The 15,227-nt window shown below is 37.2% G+C and overlaps 1 protein-coding gene across 1 annotated transcript in view; it reads right to left on the bottom strand.

Annotated features, from left to right (window-relative positions):
• Positions 1-15,227, bottom strand: part of LOC110175400 (CUB and sushi domain-containing protein 1) — a 324,734-nt gene that overhangs the window by 24,952 nt on the left and 284,555 nt on the right. Inside the window, 17 exon segments of the mRNA XM_055154309.1 lie at positions 631-804; positions 1,496-1,693; positions 1,900-2,085; positions 2,212-2,400; positions 3,820-3,966; positions 4,218-4,289; positions 4,457-4,573; positions 5,757-5,870; positions 6,794-6,874; positions 7,919-8,064; positions 10,186-10,363; positions 10,985-11,173; positions 12,147-12,356; positions 12,487-12,603; positions 12,760-12,829; positions 12,902-13,020; positions 15,063-15,167. Coding sequence (XP_055010284.1) covers positions 631-804; positions 1,496-1,693; positions 1,900-2,085; positions 2,212-2,400; positions 3,820-3,966; positions 4,218-4,289; positions 4,457-4,573; positions 5,757-5,870; positions 6,794-6,874; positions 7,919-8,064; positions 10,186-10,363; positions 10,985-11,173; positions 12,147-12,356; positions 12,487-12,603; positions 12,760-12,829; positions 12,902-13,020; positions 15,063-15,167 — 2,412 coding nt within the window.

Here is a 15,227-nt window from a genome sequence, read left to right on the forward strand (position 1 = left end):
ATTTCTAAACAATAGGCACTGCCGTACAGTTATGCTTACTACAGTACATTTACACAAAGCATAAAAGTGAGGCAAATCCACAGTGCAATACTTGTATAAAATATTCAAGGAGCAAGTTTTAATACACTTTAATCAAGAAGATAAGTATACTGCCATGATGTATGCATGTTTCCTTTCTGGGCAAAAAAAAAAAAACATGTACAGTACTCTTCAGTCTACTAATCAGTCCGGTGGAAATTCCACTTTTCTGAACTCCGGCTTGTGCCTGATTTCTAATTTTAACAGTTCAAAGAAGTGAATCAACATAATGTGAAAAACTGAAAGGAACAGATGAATGAAAATAATTGTGCACAATTTTATTCCCAGTAGGAGGGTGATACAGTTCATGTTTTTTTTAAGTAAGACATGTCACCAGAGAGATCTGTACAGATGCTAGAATGGTGTATGCAAATCCTACATAGTTTCTAAACATTGTTGATGAATAGATTTCATTATTACATACATATTAAATAAATCTGCATAAAATGTCTACTCTGTTTGCCATTGTCTAATTTTGCTGAGATGTATTATCATAGTCAATATAACGGGGAGAGCACAAGATAAAACCTGGTCCACACAGAATGGCTGTACCTAAACATCTGGTCTCTGTTCCACTCCAGAGGCCGTTTGCCCCACACTCCCGGACATGAGACCCCACCAGAGTGTATCCGTGGTTACACATGAAGATAGCAGTCGCTCCAAATGTGGTCAGTGTCCCCAGTTTGGTGCCAAAGGGAGGAGAAGGAAGATCACCACAAGAGATGACTATAAGATAAAATGAAAGTAATTAGACCATTGTTTGAGTGTCAAGATTTTGGACAAAAGTGCTGTAAATTATTAAGTCTTCTAACTGTTAGAAATGGTTAACATCATCACAACCGCATGGTAATGTAAGCCAAACTCAAACACGAGATAATGAGAAGACATTGTTCTAATATTAGGCTGAATTAATTTGAATCATTTTGTAGATCTTTCAAGTGTACACAATTCATTCTTTCAGTGACAAAGACTATTTTAACTAATTGGAAAGTTTTCAAAGACAAACTGTTCCTTTTGTAAGGAAGCAAATAATAAGACAGACAAATCTAAATGTTAAGCCAAAAATCCACATAAACCAGGCAATTATGGGCTGCATTCAGAATGAGTCAGATTAATATAGTATTAGTTTTGAAGATCTAACAATGATAAAGCATTTACAAGCTTATTGGAAGGAAGGAGGAAGAAGAATCACAGACTGTTACTATATCAAAGGATATGACATGGAGAGTGTAATGCCAGTGAACTGTGTGTGCATTTCTGTGCATTTCTGTTTTTTGGATATATGCAGTGGTCATTTTTCGAAAATTTTCCAATATTATGCACTGGCTAAAATTGGGAAAATAAATATATGGAACTACAATTTGGACATGTACTGTTATGTACTGTATAAAGCACTGTATAATTGACATATATTTACTCTTGCATGTTGCCGGGTCGTCTGAGCCCTCCCATGTCCCATTGGCCAGACAGCGAAGAGTCCGATGCCCAATGCCCAAATAATGACCTGATGCACATTCTAGCATCACCACAGAACCAAACTCTCCCAGTCGACCAATCAACAGGCGGTAAGTCATGTGCTCTGTCAGGATCCCTTCAACACTAGGGCAATGGACAGCTTTGAAATAAAACATATTTTATATTATTACTAATAATTGTAAGCAAATCTCAATAAAAAATAAAAAAAACATGCACAGACAGTACAACAAAAAATACCTGTAATACAACCAATACAAATAATTAAAATTAATAAAAAACAGAGAACATATGAATATGTTTTAATTATCATTGTTTACAAAAAAACAAACAAAAAACACCACTTACGTAGGCATCTAGGGGGTGATGCTACATTGCTCCAGGTGCTGTCCTCTAAACACACTGTGGTCATAGGAACATCAGGATCCAAATGAAAACCATTGTTGCAGAAGTATGTCACCTGACTGCCCACTGTGTACTGGTACGCATGGAAGCTGCCATTGCCCAGGGACTGAGGGATTCCACACGAGATTGCTGCAAATCACAAAGACATTGTTATGTTGAACATTTTAAAAGAAATTGTTAAAAACCAAAACATAAACAATATTAAAGTGTAAGCAGTAACACAAAGTTAAACAAGAGGAGACAATAAATATTTACCCTGACAAATAGGTGTTGGTGTGTCCCATTGGTAGAGGCCGTTTTGGTGAAGCCTACATGTTGCATTGGTTGCTCCAACCAGACGGTATCCGCGATTACAAAAGAACAGCAGTCTGCTGCCAGGACGAAGGGACGTTCTGTTGACCACTCCCCCATTGATTGGTGGGTCATTGATGCTGCAATAGGCAGCTGAAAGTACAGTACAGAAATATTGACTTATTTTCATTCTCTAAAGTGAACTGTTCATTTTGTGTCAGCAAAATACTAATATAATTAAAAATATTGCTGAAAAAGCAATACAAATACTAAACTAGTTACTAGTCTTAAATGTGAAACACCAGAGGGACTGGGACACAGCCACATAGAGCCACACAGAGCCCTTTCCGCTGTTGGTTACAGCGACTAGACCATGAAAAATGATCTTTAAACTCGGCCAGACTCAGCACTGAGCCACTTGGCTCTCCCTCGAGCATTGTGCTCCACCTGGACCTGGCACACCTCTCTTTTGGCTTTAAGTGGTGGATTGACATTCTTTCCAAAAAACACACTAAAATGATCTTACAACCTTTGCAAAAACAAAGTTTTAGACAAAACACTGTGCCAAATATTTAGAAAACAGTAGTCACTTTTAGCATAATTCAGCAATTATATAATTTTGAATACCATAACTTTTTTAGAGATGGAAAAATTATTAATTAAAAGTAACTCTCCTGCGTTATGGGATTATAATACATAATACACATATAACTCATAGAACAAGACCTCATCAAGAAATACATGTACTACACTGTACATGTATGTGTGACACTGCAGAGTCAACACACTTTAAAGTGTTATCCCAGAGTGACCCACTGAAGATGTGAAAAATAGAGCAAGAACAACACCATGCATATGTTAACAATTTTATGGCAGGTTTGTGCTGATGTATATTGCAGTATGGTCCTGCACCTCTCTTGATGGAAAGAGATAGGGGAATCTCTGCAATAAATTTCAGTCCTCTGTATAGCTGTTGTTGTTAGTGCTATACTACACCATGGGGAAAAGACAATGCTATTACTTCAGACGCTAGCACTGATATAAAACTAAGCTAAAATACATAAGAGCAGAGAGCCTCCTGAAGATTGACCCTGGGACTCACTCCTCTGGGCCCTCACAGGATTACTGTCAGTGGAAATTCAGTTTGCCATGGCTGCTAGAGTGAGAACCTAGAAATAAGTCTACACAAGTTACACACAGCACCACTGAGATTCAGTTTATAGGCAACTAATAGTGAATAAACCCAGTTTGGCAAGAGCTCATACCTAATGAATCCAGTTCCCAATTAATTGTTAAACGAACAAACTACTGTGCTAATTTTATTCAAATCTTAATTTGCCTGATGTCTCAAAGAGAAGCGAAAACCAAAGTAAAGTACACAAATGAAAAGTGTTTAGGTGTTTAAATGAACTAAAATCATAAAACAGATAAACTGTCCATTTCAAGATTTACAGTTATTGGTTTATGAATGAACAATTACAGTACATTATTCTCTATATAGACTCTTGTGTAAGTTACCATCTTTATTGTGCTACTATGAAACAAAGAAACATTTTGCAGCTGCCTTTGTACCTGAGTATCGGATCTTGAAGCCTCTCTTATTGGTTGCATGGTCAGTGGACCATCGCAAATACAGCTGGTTTGTCTTTGATGTGAAGTTAAGCTGGGTGGAGTGGTTACCGCTCAGAGCTACTAGTAAAGGGCTTTGTCCCGAGGATCCTGGAAAAACAAATGAATGAGACACGACATTTGTCTGTACAGTAGACTGCAACATTGCACAGCATATATACTTAATACATTAAAGCAGCAGTTTGGTGACAGTAGGTCAAGTGGAGCAGTAAATGTTTCTAGACAGATGAAAAACCATGTGTGTATGCATGTATGTATTTAATATTTTCTATATAACCCTGTGGAACACTTTTTCACATTTAGCACAGCATGACTTGAAAAGACTAGAAGAATCAACATACCATCAAAAATCTCCAATTCATCAAACTGTTTCTCACTGTGGAACATCTCAACATAGATATTGATGGTGTAACCTAGACATGAAGAAAACAATGAATTAAAGGAACAGGAATAATAATATCACCCCAGTACTATATACTTGGTTAAAAAAATACCCCAATCTAAAAATGATCACCTCACAATCTTATTACTGTAAAACGGTAATTAACACATCCACACATGTTTGAGATCAACAGCGCACCTGGAACCATCCGCAGCAGCCACGAGCACGTCTGACTGTTGGGGTAGTTGCTAGGAAACCCTGGACTTAGTATGACTCCAGATGACAAAGAACGCTCCTCATTTGCTGGACACTGAGCTGAAAAAGTCAACAATAAATGAATATGTTAAAGTGTTACTATTGGTAAACTAGTATCCATGCCTAAGGATGATTTAAATGTTGTTAAAACTGTGATCTGTGAGTTCAAGTTTAAATTATATTACTCAGAATGTACTCTTGTGAGCTTTAAGCCATGGTAGAATGCTGTTATCTCGTCAAAAACATACCTTTTTGTTTCATTCACACATGTACGAGTAACCTTATATTATTAGTCTGTCTACATCTCCAAATATAAAATGCTCACAACACACAACTCTATGTACATTATAACATTGATCAGAAAATAGCTTTATATGGGTCCTTTAAATATACAAACTTCATTTAAGACCAACTGTAAGTGTTTCAAGTTTGAGTATGCTTTATTGTGGCTAAAAGGAATGCAGTAGCCTTAACATAGGTCTTAGCTTTTTAAGTGGCTTTACTAAGTTCGCTTTTTGCAGCCCTGTCTTATTTGTACATTGTTAAACTCATATTTGTTCATATATTCTAATAACCTGGCTAACATTTTGACAGAATGCAGTTTTAAAAAGGTTTAGCTCAAGTTGCCAGAAGGAACATTTTGATTGCACTAGCATTTATGTGTCTTTATCCAAGAATAATTTTAGGAAAGGTACAACTTTCAATCTAAACCTGTATTGTGTTATAAATATTGGAAGCCACAGAGACAACTTTCCAATACCGCTGAGTGAAAAGTAAAGTGATTCCTGAAAAATTGCTGGAAATGACATACTGCTTAAATGAAAACATCAGTGTGTAACAAATGATGCAGTCAAGAAGTAGTGAATTCTTACAACCTGACATCAAATATAGTCATTAGTGCCAAGATTTCGTCTCTGAATCTCAGCTGTCTAATCTAAAACCCATTTTTCTTTTGCTAACCATCATGAAGTGACTTTTATATCACAAAAAAATTCGCAAACACGGGCATGTGGTTATAAAAGTTATTAAATTAAAAAACATTAACTATGAAAAGGACAAAAATAAATACTGCACTGTACAGCTAAGACAAATAAAGTTTTAAATAATTATTCTGCTGTCAACAGAGATGTGTTTTATCATATTTGTTATTTTGTGTTAAGAGTTTAAATTGTCAGCTTTTCTTTTACCTCATACAAATAATACCTTTGTGATTCCCTAATTAAGAGTACAAACTGTTTCTTACCTTGACAAGTTGGTGGTGGAGATTCAAAAAGTAAATGGGAGTTGAGTTTACACATCAGCTCTGCCTTTCCAACCAGAGTGTAGCCAGGTAAACAGCGATACTTCACAATATCACCTGGAAAAACAGTGACAATTTACATTTTTTGACATTTTCAAATTTTTTGTATGTACAAATAGAGGTGGCTACATTTTGAAAACTATAGATACACAAGAGAATTCTCACACATTATATCAAACTGCAAAAAAATCTAACAAAAAAGAACTGGTAATAAAATTGTAAACAGTAGAAAGCAGAAATAGTAAAAAAAAACATGTCAAATAAATACATAATATACTGATATACAATGTATACCTGTTTTCATAATTCATAATTAATAGACAGTTTTAGGATCTTTTGGTAATCTTATATTAACATTCTTGATGCGAAAATGTATGTTTTAGGAATTAAGTGGGTGGTTTATTCAGATTTTAAAGCCAAATTAATTAATTCCTCAATCATGTAAACATTTATCCTTCTTAAAAATAATTTAGCACATGCTTGTTCAGATGATCTGGATGATCCGGCACCACCCGCCATTGCTTCGGACTTGTATTCACTGCTTTTTGGGTTTGCACGTGGGATGCGGGAGTGGACTAAGGCAGAGAAGCCGTTGATTCAGTTTGTCGTATTCCTCACTTTTCCGATGCTCTTCTCTTCTCCTCCTCAGCTGACAGATGTAAAGTGTGTCCATGGCATAACAACAAACTGAGATGACAAAAAAGCTGGTAGCCAGCTGATTGTGTGTTTTCTTCCGGTAGACGTAAATACATTTGTGTCCCTGTCCATTCAGAACCCTTCCCGACCCCCAGACGTTAAAGGCGATGTAACGTGTTTTCCATGAAAACCTCAATTCAGAATTATTATTTCCATGTAACTTCAAAGAAGAATATTTTAATTCCAAACTATTTGATTCAGAACGATTCATTCAGAATTAAAAAATATCAACTAAACATTGACAAATTGTCACTTACTTACTGTCCAGTAATGAGGATAATTACCAATTTGGAAGTCTTCATCTTCAAAGATGATCTCAGCATTTTCCACAGCAGGAGGAGTCGGGCACTTCTTCAGACGGTAAGCTGGAACAAAAAAAGAAAACAATATATTTTTACACTCCAATATTAAATACTGTGCAAGTGTGAGTTACTTTATTTTCAGTAGATGAAGTAGAATGAATGTTTCCTTGGGCACTGTTTTACTGTGTTGCTGAAGGTTCAGTCACTACCTTTTATATGTGTTATTATATAGCAGCCAGCTTATTTTGTTTATCCCTGGTGTTTATACAGAATTGCATCATAAAGGCTGAACTTTATCACCCACCATTCTACACAGACATCAGGTCACTGTCCAACAGTCACTTTAAATTTGCCCTGGCAGTGGGCCATATAAATGACTTGAATTGTCACTCTATGTTTATCATGCTCTACTGACATTACTGCTGATGGTCATGTTGTATATTGTTAAAGTCTCAGTATGTAATTTTTATACAAAAAAAAGCCTAAAATAAAAGCTTGTTTATTTTACTTTTTTTCAATCCATAAAGTCTTATAGACTCCATTGACTCTTATTTTGCCTGGAGGAGGGCTTCCCCCTGTTTGTTCCCATGGACATGTTGCTGTTCCTTTGGCTATACCATTCCACAGTATGGCATAAAACACATCAATCTCCATGTCCAATGTTTGTAAGTATGGTTTTTAACTTTCTTTTTCCATGGAAACATGCAGGTAGCATGACAAAAAAGTCACATACAGTTTTTTTAACTTCCCTGCATTTATTGGTAATGAATAATACCTTTGTTTGACCTTGACAGTGGAGCAAGAACCACATGTGCATATTATTTCTTTATTTCATTTCGTTTTCACTAGTTGTAGTATAAAGAATCCCTCAGTCATCCAGGTAGAATCCATGAGGAGAAAATTCAGTTTGTCAGTTCTGAAGAACCGAAGAAGCAGCTTGGATGAGCTGCGAAACGTCTTCAAATAACCTAACTTTTGTCCATTTGACAAACTGAATTTTCTCCTCATATTAGTTGTAGTAGTTGTAGTAGTAGTAGTAGTAGTAGTAGTAGTAGTAGTAGTAGTAGTAGTAGTAGTAGTAGTAGTAGTAGTAGTATAAGAATGTACCGTGGAAGTTGAGTATGAAGAAGCCCCCGGTGGAGAAGTCAGAGTGAAAGCGAATGAGGACACTGGGGCTACTGCTATAGGCCGTCTCCAGAGCTGTGTTACCGCTGAACACTCCCAGCTGAGGGTTCGCTGTGTCCGGACCATCCCTGAGTCACACAACGGCACAATTTAAAGTGAGGGAGACAAACTGTACTGTATAGATACTCCTCACAGGTCCCCAGCAATAAATTATTCTTAAAATGGGAGGCGCAGCTCCTGCACTCTCATGTACAATTCATTCTGGGCATAACAGTGATGACTATGACATTTTATTAAACCCACAGGAGCAAGGCTGTACATTTCTACGCTGCTTAAAGTCACAACAGAAGTATGGAATGGTGGAGGTGATGGTGCACATTGATTCACTCATTTTTGCTTTTATTACATAATCAACATTTGATAACTGGTGGTGATAGCAGTTTTAACAACTAAGAGTCAGTGCACGGTTTCTAATTAGGCAACGTATAAATATGTTTATTTTTACACACTAAACAATTATTTTATTCTATTATATACTGTATGCTATTTAGATTTTTAGGAACAGAAAACAGGATAGTGCAGACAGTCTAATCTACATATGACCAGTGAAATGGCATAGTATTTTACAACTATTTTATTAAGACAGTAAGAGTATGAGCTGCATATTTAGTTGTTCTGCCCTGCTTCAGTGAATAAACCATATGAATTTTGAAGGCCGAGTTCATGTATAAAATATTGAATGTTGTCAAAAGGTTACATGTTGAAAGTTGCCAAATGTCCGTTTTCTGTTTTTTAATAACAGTGTAGGTAGATTAAACAAGGGTTTTAAAATTTTAATTCATAAAGTGTCTGCAAGATCTCAGGGCTACTCAATAATTCAAGGTCTTTTGAAGGTGCTGCCTCTCATTTAGAGATTCAAGTGGGCTATTTGGGTCTGTTTTAAATTACAACAGAGTTAGAACTTTCTTACTACTATAACTATATATTATGTATGGATAAATCATTTTATGAAATAGTAAGGAATATTTCTAAGTACTGATAACACACTATGGCAGAAGTAATGGTTTTGCATAAAGAGTAGAAATACTGAAAAACAAATAATATTAAGACAAAGCTTGTGTAACTAAATTAATTTGTTACAAGTAGAAAATGTATGCTGAAATACTCTATAACAGTGAAACTAAAAAGATGTAAGAGAATAAGTGACCAGAAAAAGCAGCTGCCATGATCTACCTCTAACCCTGCCCCTAACCATGCCCCATTCTCAAACAGATTTTTAATAGTTTACACTAAGTGCCCTGCCTTATGCCACTGTATCTGTGGCACTGGTGAAAAAAGCTAGCAAACTGAATCAGAAGAAACAAGCTAAGTTTCCTTCTTCCACATTCCAGCAGATCATTAGTTTCCTTATGTCATGCCTTGGACCTTGTATATTACAGTGAATTGCTTTGCCATGAGCCCACACTAGTCTAGTCTCTAATACAGACTGTTTTAGAACTGCCTGCTCTGTCCCTGGAGCTCCTTTAGAGAGCCTGGAATTTAAGATTGACCTCTCGCCAACACATTCTATTTATTTTTTAAGCCTTGGGAAAGAGCCAAAACCCAGCTTGATCTGGGGTTAATTCCTGACAAATCAACGTTTAATATTCTTTAAAAGTAAGCACAAAGCAATCCCAAGGTAATATATGTGAACTGTCTGCCAGACTGACCTAAACTTGACAGATTCCACTGGAGTCCCTTTGGATTTGTGAAGCCAGCCCCTGCACTCCTCCTTTCATTACATTTCCCACTCCCCGCTGAATCTCATCATTACTGCCAGAGATCCTAAGCCCTCTCCGGCTCCGAGTATGGCCAGACTAGTGACTTAGATTGAATTGGTCAGTGGTCCCATTGTAAATGCATTACTCTCACACTCTCAGTATTACAATCTCACCTCCACACTGAATTACATTATTAGAGCGAGAATCTCAGAAAATATTTTTCATACCATAGACAAAACATGCATACATTTCAAACATACATCAATAGTGGCTTTGACATATACATTTTCAGCAAGAGTACATTGTATTTATGGAAAGTACTGACATATGTTTACACCAAAGCAACTACATGAAAAGGGGCATTGCGACAATAAACCCAGAAAGCCAATAAGAAGTATATGAACTAGAAACTCATAACTTCAGTGACGCCACCAGAGCCATATATGAAAGCCTATGAACATGAGTATAAATGTATATGCAATGACTCACCACACAGCAATGTAGTCTGTAACTGGCTCTGTTTGCAGGAGAGTGAAATTGATATAAACTCCATGTCCATGAGGAACAGTGATGGTCCAGGTACAGTCCTGCGAGTTGGGGTACTCAGAAGGATATTGTGGTGAATAGATAGTTCCATTCTCAGCGGTGATATTGTAGCCACAAGGTGCTGTAAGAGTACAATAAATCTATTCATTATTTATCATAGGATTATTATTCAAGCATAGACAGTGAATTAGGTTTAGTGTTTGCTTGTGCAAATTATGGCTCGTTATTGCTTTAAGCTTTGTTATACTCTGTATTATTGGTTACAAAATACATAATACAATATAATAATCTGTTGAGATAACTAAATATGCAATCCACACATCTGGTTACAAAGGTTAAAATGCAAGTGAAATATGTAGATACAGAGAAATGTGAAAAACAAATGTAAAACTTAGTCACACAACTCTCTGGAGGTGGCACATCACCTGCATGACAAAAAGTTGAAACCATTCTTCGGAACATTCTCTATAGAGAGTGACACATTTTTTGCCATATTGTGGAATATTACAGCAAAGGGAACATTATTTTCCATGGAGACAATATGTCCTTCTCCAGGCCAAGTAAGAGTTAGGTTTGTGGACATGCAATCCTCCTCATAAAGGACACACGCTTTTCATGTTTGTTTGTTTTTTTTTTGCCTTAAAAGTTAGGTGATGGTGCATTATAAAAAAATATTGCAGATATTTATAACATAATTTTTAGGGTTAGGATTTGTGTTAGGGATAAAAACTTTAAAACTCACCTTCACATCGTGGAAAGGGATGGTTCCACTTCCTGTTAGCCCCATGTAAACAAGTCAGAACTGGGTGTCCAATCAGAACATAGCCAGGATAACACTGGAAAGTCACTGACTGGCCCGCACTGAAGTCACTGTTAATGATGTCCCCATTCAGGAAGGGAGATGGGTCTTGGCAGTTTTGAAGCTGATAGGCTGAAAAGAAAAACACAATATGCCTCAGTGAACTGGCATACAGTATGTATGTATTTATAAATGGTAACAATTGACCATATTGAAGGTCACATCTTGCTCTATATGTCAGAGATTGCTTAAACAGTTTCCCATTGATTAAGAAGGAACTCAGAAGATGTACACTAAGGTCAGGGACAAATATCGACTGAAAGTACTGCAAGAGGCAAACTGAGTCTCTTGACATACTGACAAGTCAAGTACAAATGTTAAAGTGAAGATTATCTGAGGAGGCTCCGTGTCAGAAAGAATGGGTTAAGAATAATTTCTTTTTCACTTGAAGACATCCTTGTAAAAGATGATGTTCTGCCCTCTCTAGATTGGGTCAAAAGGGGGTGTTACGGTTGGAAAAAATGAATGTACAATAATAACCCACAGAGGAGAAACATACAGTGGCTCTTCTGAAAAAGCTTGTTTAGCTGTGTATAATATTCACTTATTATGTAGTTTGAGCTTTATTAACTTAGATAACTTGGATGTTTTAAAAATGGCATAACCCTTTAAGTCTAGAGTACTACCAGTATGTCCAAAGAGTTCTTATTGTGGTGCCAACTGCCTGAGTAAAAAACAGTTATGTCAGTACATATGAGCTGTAAGTACATCTTCTTGTGTCTTTGAAGTGAAACACTTTGGGCTATGACTTAAGCTTTTTGGACAGGATGCATGTCTCTCAGAGAGACTTCCTACAGTCTTTTAATGACGAGAGGACTGCCTAAAGGTTATTATAAGACTTTAATGTGACTTATATACTATCAAAGCAATTGACCATAGTACTCAACCTTCCATTTTTTTCTGTATTGTAATATTTTGATCATTTTCAGTAATTAAGTCAATAATTTCCCTCCTGGGCTGAAACACATTTTCTCTAAATTTCTATCTGATAAACAAAACAATACATAGTAACAAAACATGGTAGTCGCCATAATATTGGACACACCTTGGTAGGTTAGTTTGAAGCCTGGTCTATTCTCTGAGTGGTCGCTGTAGAAGTGGATGATGGTGAGGTGGGTGGTGCTGAGAAGAGGAGGGGGGATCTGGGAGCCTGTAAATTGGCCAATAAGAGCTGAGCTGTGTTGTGGTCCAGCCCTGACTTCCAGAAAATCATGGTTGTCCTCTGAGGAGAAATTCTGAAACTGAACATGAGCTCCTACAAAGTGAAAAACAGTGTTTAATTGGAATGAGTTGGTAGATATAATATAGATAATATACTTTCCAAAACATGTAATATCAGTACTCATTATTATACTAAGTAACACATTATTTAACATTATGCTTACCGTATCCAGATGGCAGAACTATCTGCCATGTACAGTCCAGGTTTCCTGGGTAGTTGCCAGGGAAACCTGGACTAAGGATGACACCGCTCAACTCAGTCAGCACTCCACCACAACGAGCTAAAACAAAAGCACACATAATTAGAGCTGGTCATATAGTTAAAGAGACCAAGCATTAATGTAAATGAATGCTGTGTACTGTAGAGCGAAGTTATAAGTATTGAATTGATCAAATGATCTGGAAACAGTGGAGCAATTATTATTTCTGTGTATTACCAATACAAAGAGGAGGTGGGTAGTTCCAGCGACGTACTGTACCAGGCATGCAGGAAATATGCGAGTGACCCTACAGACACATTAGAGGTATAGTTAAGTGTGGTTAAATAGAGAAACCTTTGAAACGTGTAAGTTTAATCACCTGTAGTGTGTACCCAGGCTCGCAAGAAAAGGCCACGACTTCATTGACCATGTATCTGTCTCCACTCTTAATGCCATTGGCTGGCATCATCGGCTCTGGACATGTTGTTAAACCAACAGCTATGGATAAAACACAAACAACAAAGTATCGTTATCACAGAGATGCCCCTGGCTTTCCCTGGCTATTTATACATATACCTGTGCAATGGGCCACAAATCACAACATTTCACTAATTGTTCAAAAGCAAATTGTCTGTGGGACATTTTGGTAAGACCTGTCAATTATGTTAACACATTTAAACAGTACCAATTACACCTTTAACAATATTGCTGTTAATAGAAACAGTGCATAACTCACAAATTGTGTTTTAAAGACCTATTACTTCATTGATGTAGGCCTTAGCCACTGAAAAGGCCCTTAAAACCATCTGACTGTGTTGCAGTGACTTTTGCTGAGTATTCCCAACACACCAAAGGTTAAATGTATGCTTAATAAGTTTGACAGCAGCCAGTCCTTTATCATAGCATCACCAGGGCTGTAGAGTTGTAGGGTGTGTGTGTTTTAGAAACTTCCGCAGGAGACTGCCCTCGAGCCGTTACCATGGCAACACAGGGAAGAGCGAGCAGAAAGAGAGAGAAAGAGAAGGAGTGAGAGAGAGAGAAAGAGAGAGAGAGGAGTCTGTGTCCGTGTGCATGTGCATCTGCATGTTAGCTTGTGTGTCTGCTCTTGTTGCTTCATTATCTATGTTCCAACCAGAAAAAGATGAGATCCCACTGAGCTCACAAACACAAATGGCACAGCTCCTGTGAGCCATGTCTTCGATGAGTGTGTGTTTTCACAGGAGGACCAGGAAGACTTTTAGAGGGAACATAAGTGAAAAAGCTGCATGACACACACCCATACAGAGTATTATTAGGCAGAGCATCAGCAGGCTGTCATGACAACTGATCAATGAAACTATTCCATTTGGCTGGCCATCTCTCTCTCTATGTGCAGCAAACGGCTCCCTCCACTCTGTGGTTATGAGGAGCACTGATGCTCTATAAAATGCTGACAGCTCCACAATCTACCCCACTAGGGCCACTAGACTACAACAAGACATGTCAGCATTTAAATCTAACTGACTGGATTTACTATAGTTCTGCTCCAGTTTACTTGAGGACAGCCCTGGGAACGAAACCTCTCACTTTATAAAAGGCCCATAAGTCACCTTGAGAGCAATAATGAGGTTATTAAAACACTAAACTTGTTCTGTTCATATTTACTCTTGAGATTTTAATAATATTCAAATAAAAGCTTTCAAATGAGAAGATCATAGATTTCTCTGTTGGAAATTTGTCTTTTATTTTTTATGAAAAAATATAGTCCCAAAACAAAAATTTGCATCCCTGAATGAACAGTAAATAACCACAGGAAGACTGGTTTTAAATAACTTGCTGTCCACTTAGGAGACGCTGAAATTAAATTAACTACACACGGTATGAAAGCTTTTATAATGAAGAGGTTAAAGAGAGCTACAAGCAAAGCAAAAACAAGTCATGGCTGGTATTTTCATCATGTACTACAAGCACACGTGACCACTGTAGCTCAAGGTTGTGTTGAAAAGAAACCTGTAATTTGAATTGCATTTTTTCTGCATTATAGTTGACCCTTTTTTAAATTAAATACAGCTGACACAAATAGAATTTCCATGGCAGGAATACAAACGGCTAAGCCACAAATGTGTGCAGTCACCTACAAATACACAGAGTCCAGGAACTGCTCAGAAAAGGGGACGTGTTCATTGATCTAGAAGTGATTCTAACCCCAAACATCTACAAAGGACCAAAAGCACAACTGTGTCCTGACAGGTGTGTGTGTATATGTGTGTATGTGTGTATGAATGTGTGTATGCATGTTTTATTGTTAATAGATAAACTATGTTGAGATTTTTGCCTGTCATGCTCGCTCATACCTTTGTTCCTCATGTATAGGCCCGACAATGCTGTTATTTCTTACACAAAATCTACCTGTTTCGTTGCATGTAAGCCCAGCTGATATATGTGTGAATGGTTTGAGGCAAAAAACATTTCAGGTCAGTGATTTTGGATATCTGATTCTGAAGTTTGTGGTAAATCAACATGAGCGCAGACCGCGATGTGTATTGCAAGGGAGTACTTACTTTTGTATTCTAGGTGAAAGCCCGCTGCTACTACACTGATGTCACTCTGAAAGTGCAGGAGGAGCTGATTGGAAGTTGAGTTGAGCAGGGCTGGTGCTGTTGTTCCTGTAAAATGTAAAATACATTATATTTGGGGTGTTTAGTAATAAACTATAATGTAAATAG

This window comes from Boleophthalmus pectinirostris, unplaced genomic scaffold (assembly GCF_026225935.1).
Source record: "Boleophthalmus pectinirostris isolate CB_2022bp ecotype Guang Dong unplaced genomic scaffold, ASM2622593v1 HiC_scaffold_19, whole genome shotgun sequence".
NCBI lineage: Eukaryota > Metazoa > Chordata > Actinopteri > Gobiiformes > Gobiidae > Boleophthalmus > Boleophthalmus pectinirostris.